This window comes from Dermacentor andersoni, chromosome 9, assembly GCF_023375885.2.
Source record: "Dermacentor andersoni chromosome 9, qqDerAnde1_hic_scaffold, whole genome shotgun sequence".
Taxonomy (NCBI): domain Eukaryota; kingdom Metazoa; phylum Arthropoda; class Arachnida; order Ixodida; family Ixodidae; genus Dermacentor; species Dermacentor andersoni.
The window spans coordinates 121,120,180-121,136,045 of NC_092822.1; the positions used below are offsets into that span (position 1 = coordinate 121,120,180).

Consider the following 15,866-nt stretch of genomic DNA (forward strand, 5'->3'; position numbering starts at 1 on the left):
GCTCTGGTTGTGCCATAATTGTTCAAAATTTGCTTTTAGAAAATTCTGTGGTCTCTACATTTTATAACGACAATTTGATTAGGAGGCGAGCCGTAGTGCATTAATTTTGACCCACGCACCAATATCTAAGCACATGAGTGTTGTCGAATTTGGCCCCACCAAAATGCAGCCTCAGCGGCAGGGATAAAACCCATGACCACGAGCTCCGCAGTGCACCACTGTATCGCCTCAAGTACCGACGGCGGGTTATCTTCAAAAGGCACAGACGAATACAAGCAAGTGCTCAGTAACATGCGAAAATTTATGCAAACTATATTTATTATGACAGCGACCCAGTCCTTTTACTATGGTACCGAGGTTGTCATCATCATCATCATCAGCCTGGTTATGCCCACTGCATGGCAAAGGCCTCTCCCATACTTCTCCAACTACCCCGGTCATGTACTAATTGTGGCCATGTTGTCCCTGCAAACTTCTTAATCTCATCCGCCCACCTAACTTTCTGCCGCCCTCTACTACGCTTTCCTTCCCTTGGAATCCATTCCGTAACTCTTAATGACCATCGGTTATCTTCCCTCCTCATTACGTGTCCTGCCCATGCCCATTTCTTTTTCTTGATTTCAACTAATATATCATTAACTCGCGTTTGTTCCCTCACCCAATCTGCTCTTTTCTTATCCCGTAACGTTACACCTATCATTCTTCTTTCCATAGCTCGTTGCGTCGTCCTTAATTTAAGTAGAACCCTTTTCGTAAGCCTCCAGGTTTCTGCCCCGTACGTGAGTACTGGTAAGACACAGCTGTTATAAACTTTTCTCTTCAGGGATAATGGCAACCTGCTGTTCATGATCTGAGAACGCCTGCCAAACGCACCCCAGCCCATTTTTATTCTTCTGATTATTTCAGTCTCATGATCCGGATCCGCAGTCACTACCTGTCCTAAGTAGATGTATTCCCTTACCACTTCCAGTGCCTCACTACCTATTGTAAACTGCTGTTCGCTTCCGAGACTGTTAAACATTACTTTAGTTTTCTGCAGATTAATTTTTAGACCCACCCTTCGGCTTTGCCTCTCCAGGTCAGTGAGCATGCATTGCAGTTGGTCCCCTGAGTTACTAAGCAAGGCAATATCATCAGCGAATCGCAAGTTACTAAGGTATTCTCCATTAACTCTTATCCCCAATTCTTCCCAATCCAGGTCTCTGAATACCTCCTGTAGACACGCTGTAAATAGCATCGGAAAGATCGTATCTCCCTGCCTGACCCCTTTCTTTATTGGGATTTTGTTGCTTTCTTTATGGAGGACTACGGTGGCTGTGGAGCCGCTATAGATATCTTTCAGTATTTTTACATACGGCTCGTCTACACCCTGATTAAGCAATGCCTTCATGACTGCTAAGGTTTCGACTGAATCAAACGCTTTCTCGTAACCAATGAAAGCTATATATAAAGGTTGGTTATATTCCGCACATTTTTCTATCACCTGATTGATAGTGTGAATATGGTCTATTGTTGAGTAGCCTTTACGGAATCCTGCCTGGTCCTTTGGTTGACGGAAGTCTAAGGTGTTCCTGATTCTATTTGCAATTACCTTAGTAAATACTTTGTAGGCAACGGACAGTAAACTGATCAGTCTATAATTTTTCAAGTCTTTGGCGTCCCCTTCCTTATGGATTAGGATTACGTTAGCGTTTTTCCAAGATTCCGGTACGCTCTAAGTCATGAGGCATTGCGTATACAGGGTGGCCAGTTTCTCTAGAACAATCTGCCCACCATCCTTCAACAAATCTGCTGTTACCTGATCCTCCCCAGCTGCCTTCCCCCTTTGCATAGCTCCCAAGGCTTTCTTTACTTCTTCCGGTGTTACCTGTGGGATTTCGAATTCCTCTAGACTATTCTCTCTTCCATGATCATCGTGGGCGCCACTGGTAGTGTATAAATCTCTATAGAACTCCTCAGCCACTTGAACTATCTCATCCATATTAGTAATGATATTGCCGGCTTTGTCTCTTAACGCATACACCTGATTCTTGCCAATACCTAGTTTCTTCACTGCTTTTAGGCTTCCTCCGTTCCTGAGAGCATGTTCAATTCTATCCATGTTTTACTTCCTTATGTCAGCTGTCTTACGCTTGTTGATTAACTTCGAAAGTTTTGCCAGTCCTTTTCTAGCTGTAGGGTTAGAGGCTTTCATACATTGGCGTTTCTTGATCAGATCTTTCGTCTCCTGTGATAGCTTACTGGTATCCTGTCTAACAGAGTTACCAACGACTTCTATTGCACACTCCTTAATGATGCCCACAAGATTGTCGTTCATTGCTTCAACACTAAGGTCCTCTTCATGAGTCAAAGCCGAATACCTGTTCTGTAGCTTGATCTGGAATTCCTCTATTTTCTCTCTTACCGCTAACTCATTGCTCGACTTATGTACCTGTTGTTTCCGTTCCCTCCTCAGGTCTATGCTAATTCGAGTCCTTACCATCCTATGGTCACTGCAGCGCACCTTGCTGAGCACGTCCACATGTTGTATGATGCCAGAGTTAGCGCAGAGTATGAAGTCTATTTCTCGCGAAGATGCTTTCTCGCGAGGTTGTGGGGATTGCGAAAGTATGGAACTGCGCTCCCTAACGGTGGACTGGCATTTACCGCTAAATACGTCGCTGTGGCTACGGCGTCACATTGGCCACATGACACTTATGCAATGTGAAACCAAACATGGCCGACAATCCAGAAGTAGGTGGCAGAAAAATTCTGGGGGAGATTGCTCTTGAAAGGTGCGACAATTGCACTTGCATGACTTATGTGCCCCGCAAAGGACAAGGTTAGTCTGATGACAGTTACCGCTATCGTGGACAAGCGTGCTCTATGTGTGAACTAGTGTGTCACCGAGTTTTCCTTTAGTTGTAAACTAAGTTATTATAAATTAGTAATTCGTTCTGAGCGAAGTCGTCCTCCGCGCCTGCCTGCTCTTGGTAAAGGTGGCCCGTGAGCTCCACGACCAAGCCAAGACGCTTGAACACGCGCCCAATGTGACTGGCTGCCAGGACATCTTTCACCTACAGAGGCAGCTCCCGTGAACAACGCCCGCAAGCAGCATCTTCGCGAGAAATGGAACGTGAAAGTAGAAGCTGAACTTTGCATGTTGATGGGCGGGCTTGCACGCCTTCTAAAAGCACAGGACAAGTACTTTCACAGAAATGACATTCAACAAGAGCAGAGATACTGCTGAAGCTGGATGCTCTACTGCAGGGCATAACAATGTAAAATTAAAAGAACACGAAAAGACATGCGGGCAATACTGAAGACGAAGCGTTCATAACTTGTTAAATGTTGCCAGATGTTCAGTATGGTTCTTGTATCTCACGGTGCGTTTCTCATTTTACATTATGCCACGAACCAGCTACCCTAGCAACAAGCCTTCTTAAACCTAACGGTGTGACACCAGTGCTCAGTCCCTGAATGCTCCGGCACAACGAACCACGCTGACTTAACCGTGACTATTCCATCACCGCTACCAGGCAAGTGTGTGCGAAAGTACGGCTACGACAAGGATAAAGGCTAAGGTAATGTACGAAGTACACGAGACAAGTAAGTGGTAGGCACAGCGATGGTGAAAACTGCGTCTACCTTCGTTCCCACCTGCTAAGGTGTGCTGCCTAAACACGCCTCCTGAGACAATACTTAGAAAGACAGTGGAACATGCCTAATGGGCAGCACAAAATCTGGGAAGCCGTGACGACAACTTCGGAACCTGGCGCTGTGGTCGAAAACGCCCTCGCCAAAAGTGCAAGCCAGTGGTCCCATTACTGTGGGAGTTCAGGATGGCTGGAAAGGTCGAACAATAGTAAACGCAAACCTGAAAACCTATTCTCGCACCTTTGGTGAGAAACACGCTGTTTAGAGTTACCTGCATTGATACAAGAGGAAATCCCGGCGCTCCAATCGTTCAGCCACGAGGTCGCGGGATCGAATCCCGGCCACGGCGGCCGCATTTCGATGGGGGCGAAATGCGAAAACACCCGTGTACTTAGATTTAGGTGCACGTTAAAGAACCCCAGGTGGTCGAAATTTCCGGAGTCCTCCACTACGGCGTGCTTCATAATCAGAAAGCGGTTTTGGCACGTAAAACCCCATAATTTTTTTTTTAATCCAATCGTTCAGCCACCATGGGAACGATGCCTACCACTTCAGGGGCGTAGGCAGGAGGGGGGAGGAGGCTTATGGGGCTGCAGCCCTCCCCGAAATTTTTTCGTGTTGTCCATGCGCTGTCTTCCAAAACAACCTCCCACGCCGGAAATCATTCTCGATTTTCTCCAGAATGACTTTTTTTTCACGCTCGAAAAGACAGCTTAGCGCGTACATTGTGAACTCGGGCTGGATTTCGCGGCAAGCCCATGCACCTGGAGTCACATAACGCAAGGATTCCCATCCGAGCCCAAACTTTCAAGGGAGTTTTGATGGCGAGCGGGCTCATCGTGGCATGTCACGGAGGCGGCGGAAACTAAGCAGCGCAGGGATTTCCATTCCGAAACTTTATGGCTAAAAGTTCGTATAAACTTTTTGATGCGAAGGGTGCTTTGACATTTCTAAAGTCGTGCTTTATATTTTCAAGTCTGGGGATTTTTGGGTTTATTGTTGCTATAAACATTCGACGCCAAAGGTGCATCGACTTTTCTAAAGTCGTACATCGGAACACACTATCAGACAAGGTGACAAAGCGCGCAGTGCGGTCGGAAGGGAAGGAGTGTTTTGGTGGTTTATGTGGGCCGTCATGTCAAAGAAAAAAGATATCAACATTCTTTTCACCGGCGCCAAAGCATCCATGTCAAGACACTAAAGCCAGCAGAGGTAACTACGTTCTTACTTATTTTTCTACTTGACTTTTATTCGCGATGAAGCATTGAGGAGCTTCAATTTTCTTGTTCTCACTACCCACGGGCTGCCACAGCCGGCCAGAGCGCACGCGAATTTCTAGTGTTGCGTCGACCACCACTCTGCGCACATGGGTGCGCGTTCGTATTTCTCTGCCCGACTGGATTTTCGCCTGGCAGAGTTTAGGACGCCTTCTGGCTAGAAGACGAGAAAAAGGAACAATGGTACGTCACTCGCCGCCATCACTGTGGGGACTCGACGCAGTGCAACGCATTCACTTGAGTACGCCCTCTCCCGAAAGTCCTGTTTCGGTGGTGTAGGATACCGAGCAGTATGCGTATTCTTCTCAGTGGACCAAGCCTCTCACGTTTTCTTCGATATTCATTCGGTAGCCACGTTAGGTGCCCAAAGTAGGCATTCGATTGTGACCAACACGCTTTCTTTCGCGTTTTCTTCATTTCGGTTCCCGCGCCAAACAAAAAAAAGACATTGTTGCAGCGAAGTGAATTGTCGCATGGTTAAAGTTAGATTTTGTTACGTCTTCATTGTGGAAAGTATTGGGCCACAGGACGCTTCAGTTTCCGGATATTCTTGCTATATTATTGCGATCTTATGTCGCCCTGCAGTTCCGTATCAAGTCTAAGGGTGATAACACCGGGGGGAGTTGGGGAAGGAGGGGCGGTCCTTAGGATTCTGTGATCTGGGAATCTGTGATTGCGCAGCAGGTTTATTTGTCTTGTTTGATGCTACCATGGCTGTTTCTTAGATACCTACATTTATTGCAGACTTATAGGCATATATATATATATATATATATTATTCCGAATTTTGTTTATACGTGCCCGTGCAGTGAACTTTGGTTCCAGTAACACTTTTTTTGCCTTTATCTAGTGGTATCTTCGCATTATTTGTGTAGTCCATTGCACCTTCGCATTTATAATGCGCGAGCGCGAGTCAAATGAAAGTGAGCCAATCAACCCGGCGGAATAATGGTTCTGTTCGCTATCGGCCATGCATGCGCGTGGAACACAGCTATCTCTCATTTACAAAAGTGACACGCAGGTGTGAGGATAAAGGTTCTCTAATGCTCTCATACGCTGCGTTGAACATGGTTGCGTGACATAATAGACCCCGCAGAAGTTGAACAGCGTGGTGTCGTGAGGTGTTTCACAGCTGAAGGTGTTTCCTAAAAAGAAATTAGTCGCCGTATGGCTGCCCTGTACGCTGAACATTGCATTTAATTGGCAACTGTGAAGCGCTGGAGGAAACGGTTGAAAGAAGCACGTGAAAGTCGCAAAGACAATCCAAGACCAGGCCAGAGCCACCGTGTAATCACCCCAAACACAATTGGAAAGGCTGATAAGCTAATTATACAATAACGGAGGATAAGTTTCGATGAACTGGCAAAGTGTGTGAACATCATTCACGGTTCGGTTCATACCATAATTCATTAACTTCTCGGTTATCGGCTCTTGCGTGCGCAATAGTTGCCCAAGATTTTGAACCACCGCTAGAAGACGGAGAAGTTGTGCGCTGCCTTGACTCTTTTGATCCAGTATCACAATGAGGGTGACGACTTCTTGTCCGCAACTGTGACCGGGAACGAATTATGGCGCCACTACTACATGCCTCAAACACGACGGCAAAGCTTACAGTGGAAATATTCCAAATGACCACACCAAAGAAAGCAAACGCCATCATTTCCGCCGGAAAGATGTTGTTGACGTTTTCTTCGATCATCAGGGGCCATTACTGATCGAATTTGCTACACCTGGAGAGACTCTGAATCGTTTCCGATATTGTGAAACGACAGACCTGTTGCGTGTTGCAATCAAGAACAAACGACGTGGGAAATTGACGAATGGGGTTATCTTGCTGGCAAAGCTGGCAAAACTCGTAAAGTTCAAGTGGGAAACCCTGCAACATCCACCATACAGACGAAAGCTGTAGCCTTGCGACTTCCTCTCTTTGGGGCAATTGAAAAATCAGCTGAAGGGAACCAGATTCGTGTCGGACGATCACGTGAAAGAGTCAGTTACAGACCTTTTGAAGCAGCCACCCAAGAAGTAGGATGAGACGGGAATTACGCGACTCGTTAGTCAGAGGGACAAATGTCTAAATGCTCATGTAGACTACTTTTAAATAAAGTACCCCGTTTGTCATATATTCGTATTGGCTCACTTTCATATGACTCGCCCTCGTATATCTGGAGAACTCCTGCTTTTGATATGCGCTATCTGTTGCGACAATAATTTCTGTGCAATTGCTCACAATACACGAACGCTGGCAGCTGCTCCTGAGCAATACATTGTAGCAAATGACAACGTCATTAATATTTTTCCCTGGCCATTGTATATGTACAAAAATGTAAACAAGGTTCTTGACTGACAAGTTTCATTAAAACATTTGTCCTCAACTTGTTCATTTCATGGCCCTTACGTCTTTCATATCAGCGGCATGCACTGCTTTGCCGGTTTCGAGCTGATACAGTTCTGAAGGTCTTGTGATATTCTCTTTACTTATTAAATAGACAAAACATGCAAGTATTGGTATCAGTTATATGGGGCATAACTTTTGAAACACGCGAGAATATTTTTTAATGAAAAAATACATATCTTACTTGTCTTGACAATGCGTAGCGTTGAAGAATTTGTTTGCAGCAACATTCGTAATGGCAATGCAGTTATTATTCATGCATGTGATTTCTCGACAAATTTTATAAGAAGGAGGCCGAACTCCGTGGGAGGGGAGGGAGGGGACACCATGGGGGGGGAGGGAGGCAGGGTGTTGTACTTCAGCCGCCTGCGGTCGCACGTGCTTTACCTTGAAAGCGATCTGATTTGGGGCATAGTATAGGTGGGCCGACGGCTCGTAGCTTTGCGGCCGCAGTGCTCTTACCCCTCAGATTTCGTTGAAGCGTCACTTCGTGCACTGCTGCTGGCGCGATTCCTCACGCCAGCGTTTTCACAGCGAGTGTCTGCGGTCATCGAGAGTGAAAGGTCCATATCTTCCTATGCGCGCTGACACGATGCTAGTTAATTTAATTAGCGAATGTTTACAAGGGGGAGTTCTTCTTCAGCGGTTGCTGCGTACGGCGCAGCCGTGCAAGCCCTGTTTCAAATACGATCTGCGATGAGGATAGTGAAGGCGTCTAGGAGCCCCGAGGGCCGATAGCGTCGAGTACGCAACAGAACCCATACGCTTGCTCGTAACCAGCGTTCACTAATTGAAATGTCACTTTAAATTGTTTTCCTAGACGGATAAAAGTCGTGGCCTCGTTATAATAAGCCGACTGCTTTGCCATAATGTGATATAAGGTATTTGATTCTCAATTATCAGTCATGTTTTATTTTATGTCTCGGTGGACAAATATTCTTTACGTGCTGAAGTTCATGAAACCGCACACACGCGTAGGTACACACATAAACACATGCGCGCGCATGCGCACAGACCGACACGCACACAGACACACACATTTAACTATTTTGGTGCACACACACAATACACAACTGTATTGCTGTTTCAGTAATCCTCTATCAAAATAACGAATTCATTTCTACGTTTTGGCGGAGGACAGGAATTTTCTACACACTCTTCACAAAGCTTGAGCTCGGGAGTTTTACGCGCCAAAACCATAATTTCATCATGAGGCACGCCATTGTAGGGGACTAGGTAAAAATTTTCACCACCTGGGGATGTTCTGCGTGATGCCAAAGCACCGGGAGTGAGGGAATTAGAACTTTATTTAGGTCCTGAGGGGAAATCAATCCGGCGGCTCCACCCAGGTCGGGGCCGGTAGACAGAACCCTTCGGCGACGGCCCGAGCCCTCTGGACAGCCTTGAGCTCAGCGATGAGCTCTGTGCTTCTGAGCGCTGAGTCCCAGGAAGACTGGTCGCGAAAGTCCGTGCTCGCGTTGGCAGGGCACAGCCAGAGCATGTGTTCGAAGTTGTTGTATTTGTGGCCGCAGTGTGGGCATTCAGTAGGAAGGTCAGGATTGATCCTGCTTAGTGTTGTTGGTGTGATGTATGTCCTAGTGTGCAACTGTCTGTAAGTGATGGCCTGTGCTTTTTTTAGCTTTGGGTGATGAGGAGGAAACATTCTTCGTGATAACCTATGATTTGAAGTGATTTCGTGGTATGATACGAGCGGGTCTTTGTTGTCTAGGTCCCTGCAGGCTGGGTTGAAGCGAGAGGGCGGACCGCAGACGCGGAATGTGAGCTCTCGCGCCAGTTGGTGTGCCCGCTCGTTCGGATTACAGTCTGGAGGTCCGGAAATGTTGCCCATGTGGGCCGGGAACGATGTGATGTGTGGGGACGTGAGGTTGTCTCCTCCCGTTTCTTAGAAAAAGATGCTGTTGATAACCGTAGCTGCTTTTCTAGAGACGAGGGCCGCAGAGATGGTTCTCTTGGCGTTTGTGCATAGTTGTGACTTCTCTGGTGGCATGAAGACGGGCTGTATGCCTGCTTCTAGTAAGATCTCGATGCCCGCCCTTGTGAGTGAGAGCGGACCAATTTGGGAGTTTCCCTGTGCCTCAAAGAGTTCAGTTGGCATGTTGTGTAGCCCCAAGTGGAGGAGTCGTTCCGTGCTAGTGTTTCTAGGGAGGCTTAGGACCTTTTTCAATCCCAAAGCACCGGAAACGGGCGAATTTGCGTTTTGCCCCCATCGAAATGTGGCCACCGCGGCAGATCATGTAGCTGATCACGTAGCAGCTGAAATCTCTGAATGTACTTGTCGCGTTTTACAGCACAAGATTTCTGAAATATTCATGCATCCCTTCGTGGGAGGCCGTGCTGTTGAAGAGGCCGTGGAGGCCGGCCAAGGGATAGCTGTTTGTACGGGGGACAGGCGATGATGTGCCGGCGCAGCCTGTGTCTCGAGAAGTCTGCGGCCATTACAGCAGGGTTGAGGGGGACTCTTGAGTGGTGTGCAGTTTTTGCAAGAGTGAAGCACGCATCATGCGGAGCATGGAAGGATGCGCCAGAATAACGGTGAAGGCGATCAGGGTAGCGCTCGTGTTGTTGTTCTGCCATCTAGCGTGCAGCCGCGTCTCTCTGTATGTATTCTGTAAACTCAATTTCGTATCCCTTTTGGCTAGTCTCATCCCCGAGGGAATATATACATATATATATATATATATATATATATATATATATATATATATATATATATATATATATATATATTTACATATATATATATATATATTTATATATATATATATATAGAGAGAGAGAGAGAGAGCGAGAGAGAGAGTGAGCATTATATTGCTGCATCTTCTTCACCTGTCTGTATATATGCATCATAATGGCCATTGTCATCTTCCTAGCGCGCGACCTCCTAAACAAATCGTCGAGGTTTAACTGCTGCCTCGCAATATATATATATATGTATATATATATATATATATATATATCTATATATATGTTAATGAAGCAGACGCGCCCGAGTGAGTGAGTGAATAAACTTTTATTTGGTCCAGCAAAGCGCAATAAAACGCGCACCCGGCTAATCCCACGACGGGACTGACAGATCTAGTCTGCCGGCCCGATCGCGGGCGCGCTGGACGGCCAGGATTTGATCCTCAAAGACAGGACTTCGCAGGAGCGCGTCCCACTCTTCCAGACGCGCCCCTGTGTATGTGATGTGGCGAACGAAGAGGAAGACGAAGGGCCGTGTGCTGTGATCGCGAGCTAGCCCCGTGCTACGGGCAGCCCTTGCAGTGCCTTGATATACCTAGCGTTGCACAACGTTTTGAACGACAATAAACCTCGTCGCGTTTGGTGAATATATATATTGTAACGCCCACAAAAGGCGTTACTTTGAAGCCGGGTAGAGTTAGATGCGATGGCCTTGATCAGCTGAGCGCCTGTCGAGATTCCGCGAGCCAGCCAACCGTCGTCTTCTTCGTTCACCACTCTTCGGTGCCCCCCCCATACTTTTTGTTGATGCGCGAACCCACTATGCACGTAAGAGCGTCACATTTCCCTCTACGCAGACGAAGCCAGCCCGCCGGGCAAGTCAAACAGGCTGTCGAGAAATAAAGGGCTTTAAACGGGCGACATGCGAAAGTTCAGTCTTTGCTAACCGTCGGCCATTTGATGTGAGACGTGCTATGCGGTAGGTTAATTCGCTGATACGCTCAGTAATTACATATGGTCCAGCATAGTGAGCCAGCAGTTTTTCACATAATCCACGTTTCCTGGTTGGTTTCCAGAGCAACAGTAAATCACCAAGGTCATATATCACATGTCGGCGTCGGCGGTCGCAGCGTGCCTTCGAGCGGCCTTGTGAAACAAGAGTGCGTAAAGAAGCAAGTCCTCGGGCTTCTTCCGGTAGACAGACTGTCTCTGATATACAGAGATTATCGTGGCGGGAAAACGGGAAGATAGTGTCTAGTGTATAACGAGGCGGACGAGCGTAAAGAAGAAAGAAGGGACTGTAGCCCGTAACTTCGTGCTTTGAGGTGTTAAATGCGTACGTAGTGAAAGGTAGCACGCTGTCCCAGTTCTTATGATCTGACGCGACATACATGGACAGCATGTTAGTAAGAGTTCTGTTCGTGCCTTCCGTAAGGCTATTTGTTTGGGGATTATACGGGGTGGAATGTCGAAACCTTGAAGCACATAGACGAAGCATCTCTTCGACCACGTCTGCAGTGAACTGCCGCCCACGATCGCTGATGATGACTCTGGGAGGTTCATGTCGGAGAATGACAAAACGCAGCAGAAAAATACACACTTCGGTTGCAGTAGCCGATGGTATTGCAGCTGTCTCACAGTAGCGTGTCAAGTGATCCGCACACACGATAATCCAGCGATTCCCATTGGATGAACGCGGGAAAAGACCGAGAAGGTCGATGCAAACTTGTTCAAAGAGAGTGCTGGGGGGTGGCACTGGATGGAGTTGACCAGGAGGAGCAATCGTCGGACGCTTGTAACGTTGACACTCGCTGCAGCTGGACACATACTGGGTGGTCGTCTGGCGCATTTTAGGCCAGTAGAACCTTTCTTAAAAGCTGTAGAGCGTTCGCGCAGAAACCAAATGACCAGATGTTGGATTGTCATGCATAGCGCGCAAGACGGAGACACAGAGACTCTCCGGGACCACCAAAAGATATCGTGGGCCTGTAGCAGAATAGTTCTTTTTGTAAAGCACCCCATCACGAACGCAGAAACGAGTGGATAGTGCTGATTGCCTTGATTGTCTTGATATAGATACCTTGAAGGTATTTATATCAGGAAATCCCGGCTCCAGTGATGCGATATAGCGGTCGAAGTTGTCCGCGTCGCAGTCCGTTGTTGGAAGCGGCATGCGCGAGAGGCCGTCAGCGTCGGCGTGTCGGCGGCCGCTTTTATAAGAGAGTGTAAAGTTATATTCCTGTAAACGAAGTGTCCAACGCGCAAGCCGGCCCGTCAGATCACGGAGATTAACCAGCCAGCAGAGAGAATGATGGTCTGTCACCACAGTGAAGAGGCGCCCGTACAGGTATGACCGGAAGCGCTGTACTGTGAAAATAACTGCAAGACATTCTTGCTCTGTAACGGTGAAGTTACGCTCGGACTTACTTAAAGAGCGACTCGCATAGTCGACGACGTGTTCTTTGGTGTTGACGCGTTGAATAAGAACAGCGCCGATGCCACTACCGCTAGCGTCCGTATGAACTTCTGTGGGAGCCGCATGGTCAAAGTGTCGGAGGATGGGACGTCAGACGAGACTTCAGCTCACGAAAACTAGCTTCACATTCAGGAATCCATTCAAAGGGAACGCCCTTCTGGAGGAGGCATGTCAGCGGATGAGCGATGTTGGCAAATCCACGAATAAACCGGCGGAAGTACGAGCAAAGCCCTAGGAAACTGCGTAGCTCTTTTACATGGCGAGGCTGCTTGAAGGCTTCCACCGTAGCCGTCTTCGCTGGATCAGGTCGTATACCGTCCGTATCCACTAGGTGTCCCAGAACGAGTGTTTGGCGCTCTTCAAAACGACACTTCTTCGAGTTGAGCGCCAATATATATCAGGCAGGACCTCGGACGACACATAGTAAATCGTGCTAACCCTGCAAGTGCCAAGCTGTTACACACTGGCCCGTGCCCGGCAATATTTTCCTCGTGCTTTGCTTCGTTGCATATACTTTTCTTTGTTTCATACCCACATGAGCTATGGTTGTGAAATATGGTGCCTAACATATAAAACTTACTTAACACCTATAGTGCAGTTGCAAACACGCGCCCTAAGAATAATAACATTTTCCTCTGTTCATCACCCAAGTAGCGTTCTCTTTACTGACCTTCGTATTCTTTCTTTCACGGCGTTAAGAAATTATTAAATCACTTGTTTAGTTCACAAAATACTCAACAACAACAACACCATATTTCCCTTCCCACGTGCAAACACCAGGCAAGCAACTAACTTTAACTTAAACCTTCCTTATTGCAGCAATTTATACGGTGAACTATTAATAGAGTTCTTTGGCGCTATAACTTGGAACACTGTGCCTGTGGACATAAAAGTAACCAGAAATTTTGATCTTGTATGTAAACGCTTCTTCTTGTCTGGCCAAACGTAATAGCTCTTCCTTAAAAAAAAAGTATTTGTACGTGTAAAAGATGTTCTTACTCATTGAGCAGATATGTATTTGGTTGACCTGCATATGTACTTTTGTGTATTGGACCAGCTACTAGCCACATAGGCTATTGGTCCAACTATTTTTGTACACATTACTTGACATGTTTAAATAAAGCTCACTTTTTAATTGATTGATTGATAACAGGGTGTTTTTTTCTTCTTTTAACTGCACCAAATTTTTAAAGATTGGCTTTCGCAGATAGCGCAATTCTAACCCTTGTACTAAATTATATGAGGAGGCGATTGCTTCTACGAGAAGTGCAAATGATGAATTGAATAATTAACGTAATAACGCTAAATAACGTTTTAATGCTATACTTTACGCCACACATTTCAGTCTACGAATTATAGCCGCTGAATACCCAAGGCGGGTCCACTTGGAACGAATCCTCTTGGCGGCAGCAGTTCCAATTAATTAATTTCCGAAGAAATGCAATTCGTTTACGCGTTTATTAGAATACGACGCTTGTCTTTCGACATACTCTTTCAATTTTGGGCCAGTATAAAAAAAAACTGCATCTGATATGTATATAATATTTATTTCATCTATTAGATCTAGGCAAATAATGCGAAGTTAGAATTTTCAGGGGTGTTTGTTTGATCTTTGCTAAAACTAGAGTACTGATTTATTTTTCTTTTGCAGGAGCCCATTGATGACGAGGTTGAGGAAATGAAGGATGACGACACAGCGGAGGAAATGTTATCATTTCTGCAGCTAAACGAACTGTTCCACACCAACGCTTCGCAGAATCCTAAGAATACCCTTACGCAGTTGACAGCGGGTTTCTAGTTCAGTGCGCTTTTATAGAGGAAGCTATCAGTTAGAAACTTATATCTAAATTCATGGGAACGGAGAAATTGTTGTCTTTTTTGTAACAGCACCAATTTTGATTACATTTGTTTCATTTTAACGGTGTTAAAATGTAGTACCTGTACACCCTTAGGCAAAGTTGCACCCTTTCGGGTGTATCTCTGCCACACAATAATAATCGTCATCTGCCTTGCTTGCATTTCCTTTCTTGAAATCGCCACGCCCGCTACTTTCCTGTTGGGTATGCTATCTCATGCTGATAACGCCCATGTCGTTCGTTACTGGAAAGTACCGGACTCGCGGCGTTAAAGAAAGGAAATGCGGACAAGACAAATGACGATTATTGTTGTGTGGCAAAAGAGTGTAATTTTGCTTAAGAGTGGAGGAACACTTATGCTTGAAATTTCTTGCTACATTTTGGAAGTTTCAGAATTTCACAAAGCTCAAGTATCAAGCTTGCAACTCAGTAACCACAGAATAAAAAACACAATATCACATTTTGTTTTGTAAACTGCACCTACTAATCCTACAAAAATGGGCACAAGCCATATATTGTACACCGTTCTGAAATATATCACAAAATATTGAGTAGTGCTTTTGGAAAACTCTCCTAAATATTCTAACTTGCCCACAGAAGCTGTAAAATCACAATTCACAATTGTCCGCTTGAGATGCTGTAATCGTTATAGATTACAGAACTGCGATATTTATTTTTCTAGAGAATAACAGATTTTTAAACTTCGTGTTTGATTTTTTTTTTAGTTATGGGTATTTGGCATCTAAAAAATGTCCAAAGTCTAAAATGAAAATCTTCCTTAGAAGTGTTGCTAGAATTTAACCTTCTGGCTCATATGCAACTAATTTCATTCGAATCGGTGGGGCGTTTGCATTGCAATTGCATTCATGGGTATTCTCATGATTTTATTGGAGAAATCAGAATTGGCTTCGATATTCATTTCCTTTTAAGTCTAAGTGGTGCACATTACGTGCAACTTTTTTTTTTTTTTTTTTTTTTTTTTTTGCAATATAGCGTTATCGCATCCGCAGTAGAAGCAGTGTGATGCGGTCCCTTCAAACCTCTGGGGAGGTTTGGTTAATGGTTCTGATAAAATACCACGCTTCCTGCAAACCGCGAACTTGACAAAGCAACGTCTAATATAGTGGATAAAAATGCATGGAGCTGCATAATAACCTTCTTGGGCTTTAGAAGCAGTTTCCACTTTCTTTACAAGGATTTTGAGACATCACTCCCGAAATTTCCGCAATACATACAATCCGCACTGCTTAGCCGTTCGTGCCGGGCAATCATCTTTTATATACGCAATACTAAGGCGATGTGACTGTAATTCCTTCAAGGCACGCTTTCTCAATATTTACCACCGTATCCTTTAACTTTTCTCCACTGAACAATTACCTCCACTCCAATGAAGTAGATAGGAACGCCGCCTCTCGAGAGAAGGGGCCATTCTTATTCATGCTCATGCAGGTAATTTTTGAGAAGTGTGGCATCTTCAATAGTCGAGATGTGGTCATACGCTGTGCTTAACTCGGTAGAGGAGG

General features: G+C 45.7%; 1 protein-coding gene across 1 annotated transcript in view; it reads left to right on the forward strand.

Moving 5' to 3' along the window:
- Positions 1–14,801, forward strand: part of LOC126529663 (uncharacterized) — a 31,125-nt gene extending 16,324 nt beyond the window's left edge. The window contains exon 5 of the mRNA XM_050177176.3: positions 14,139–14,801. Coding sequence (XP_050033133.2) covers positions 14,139–14,285 — 147 coding nt within the window. The 3' untranslated portion in view covers positions 14,286–14,801. The remainder of the gene's footprint in view (positions 1–14,138) is intronic.
- The last annotated feature ends 1,065 nt before the right edge of the window (positions 14,802–15,866 follow it).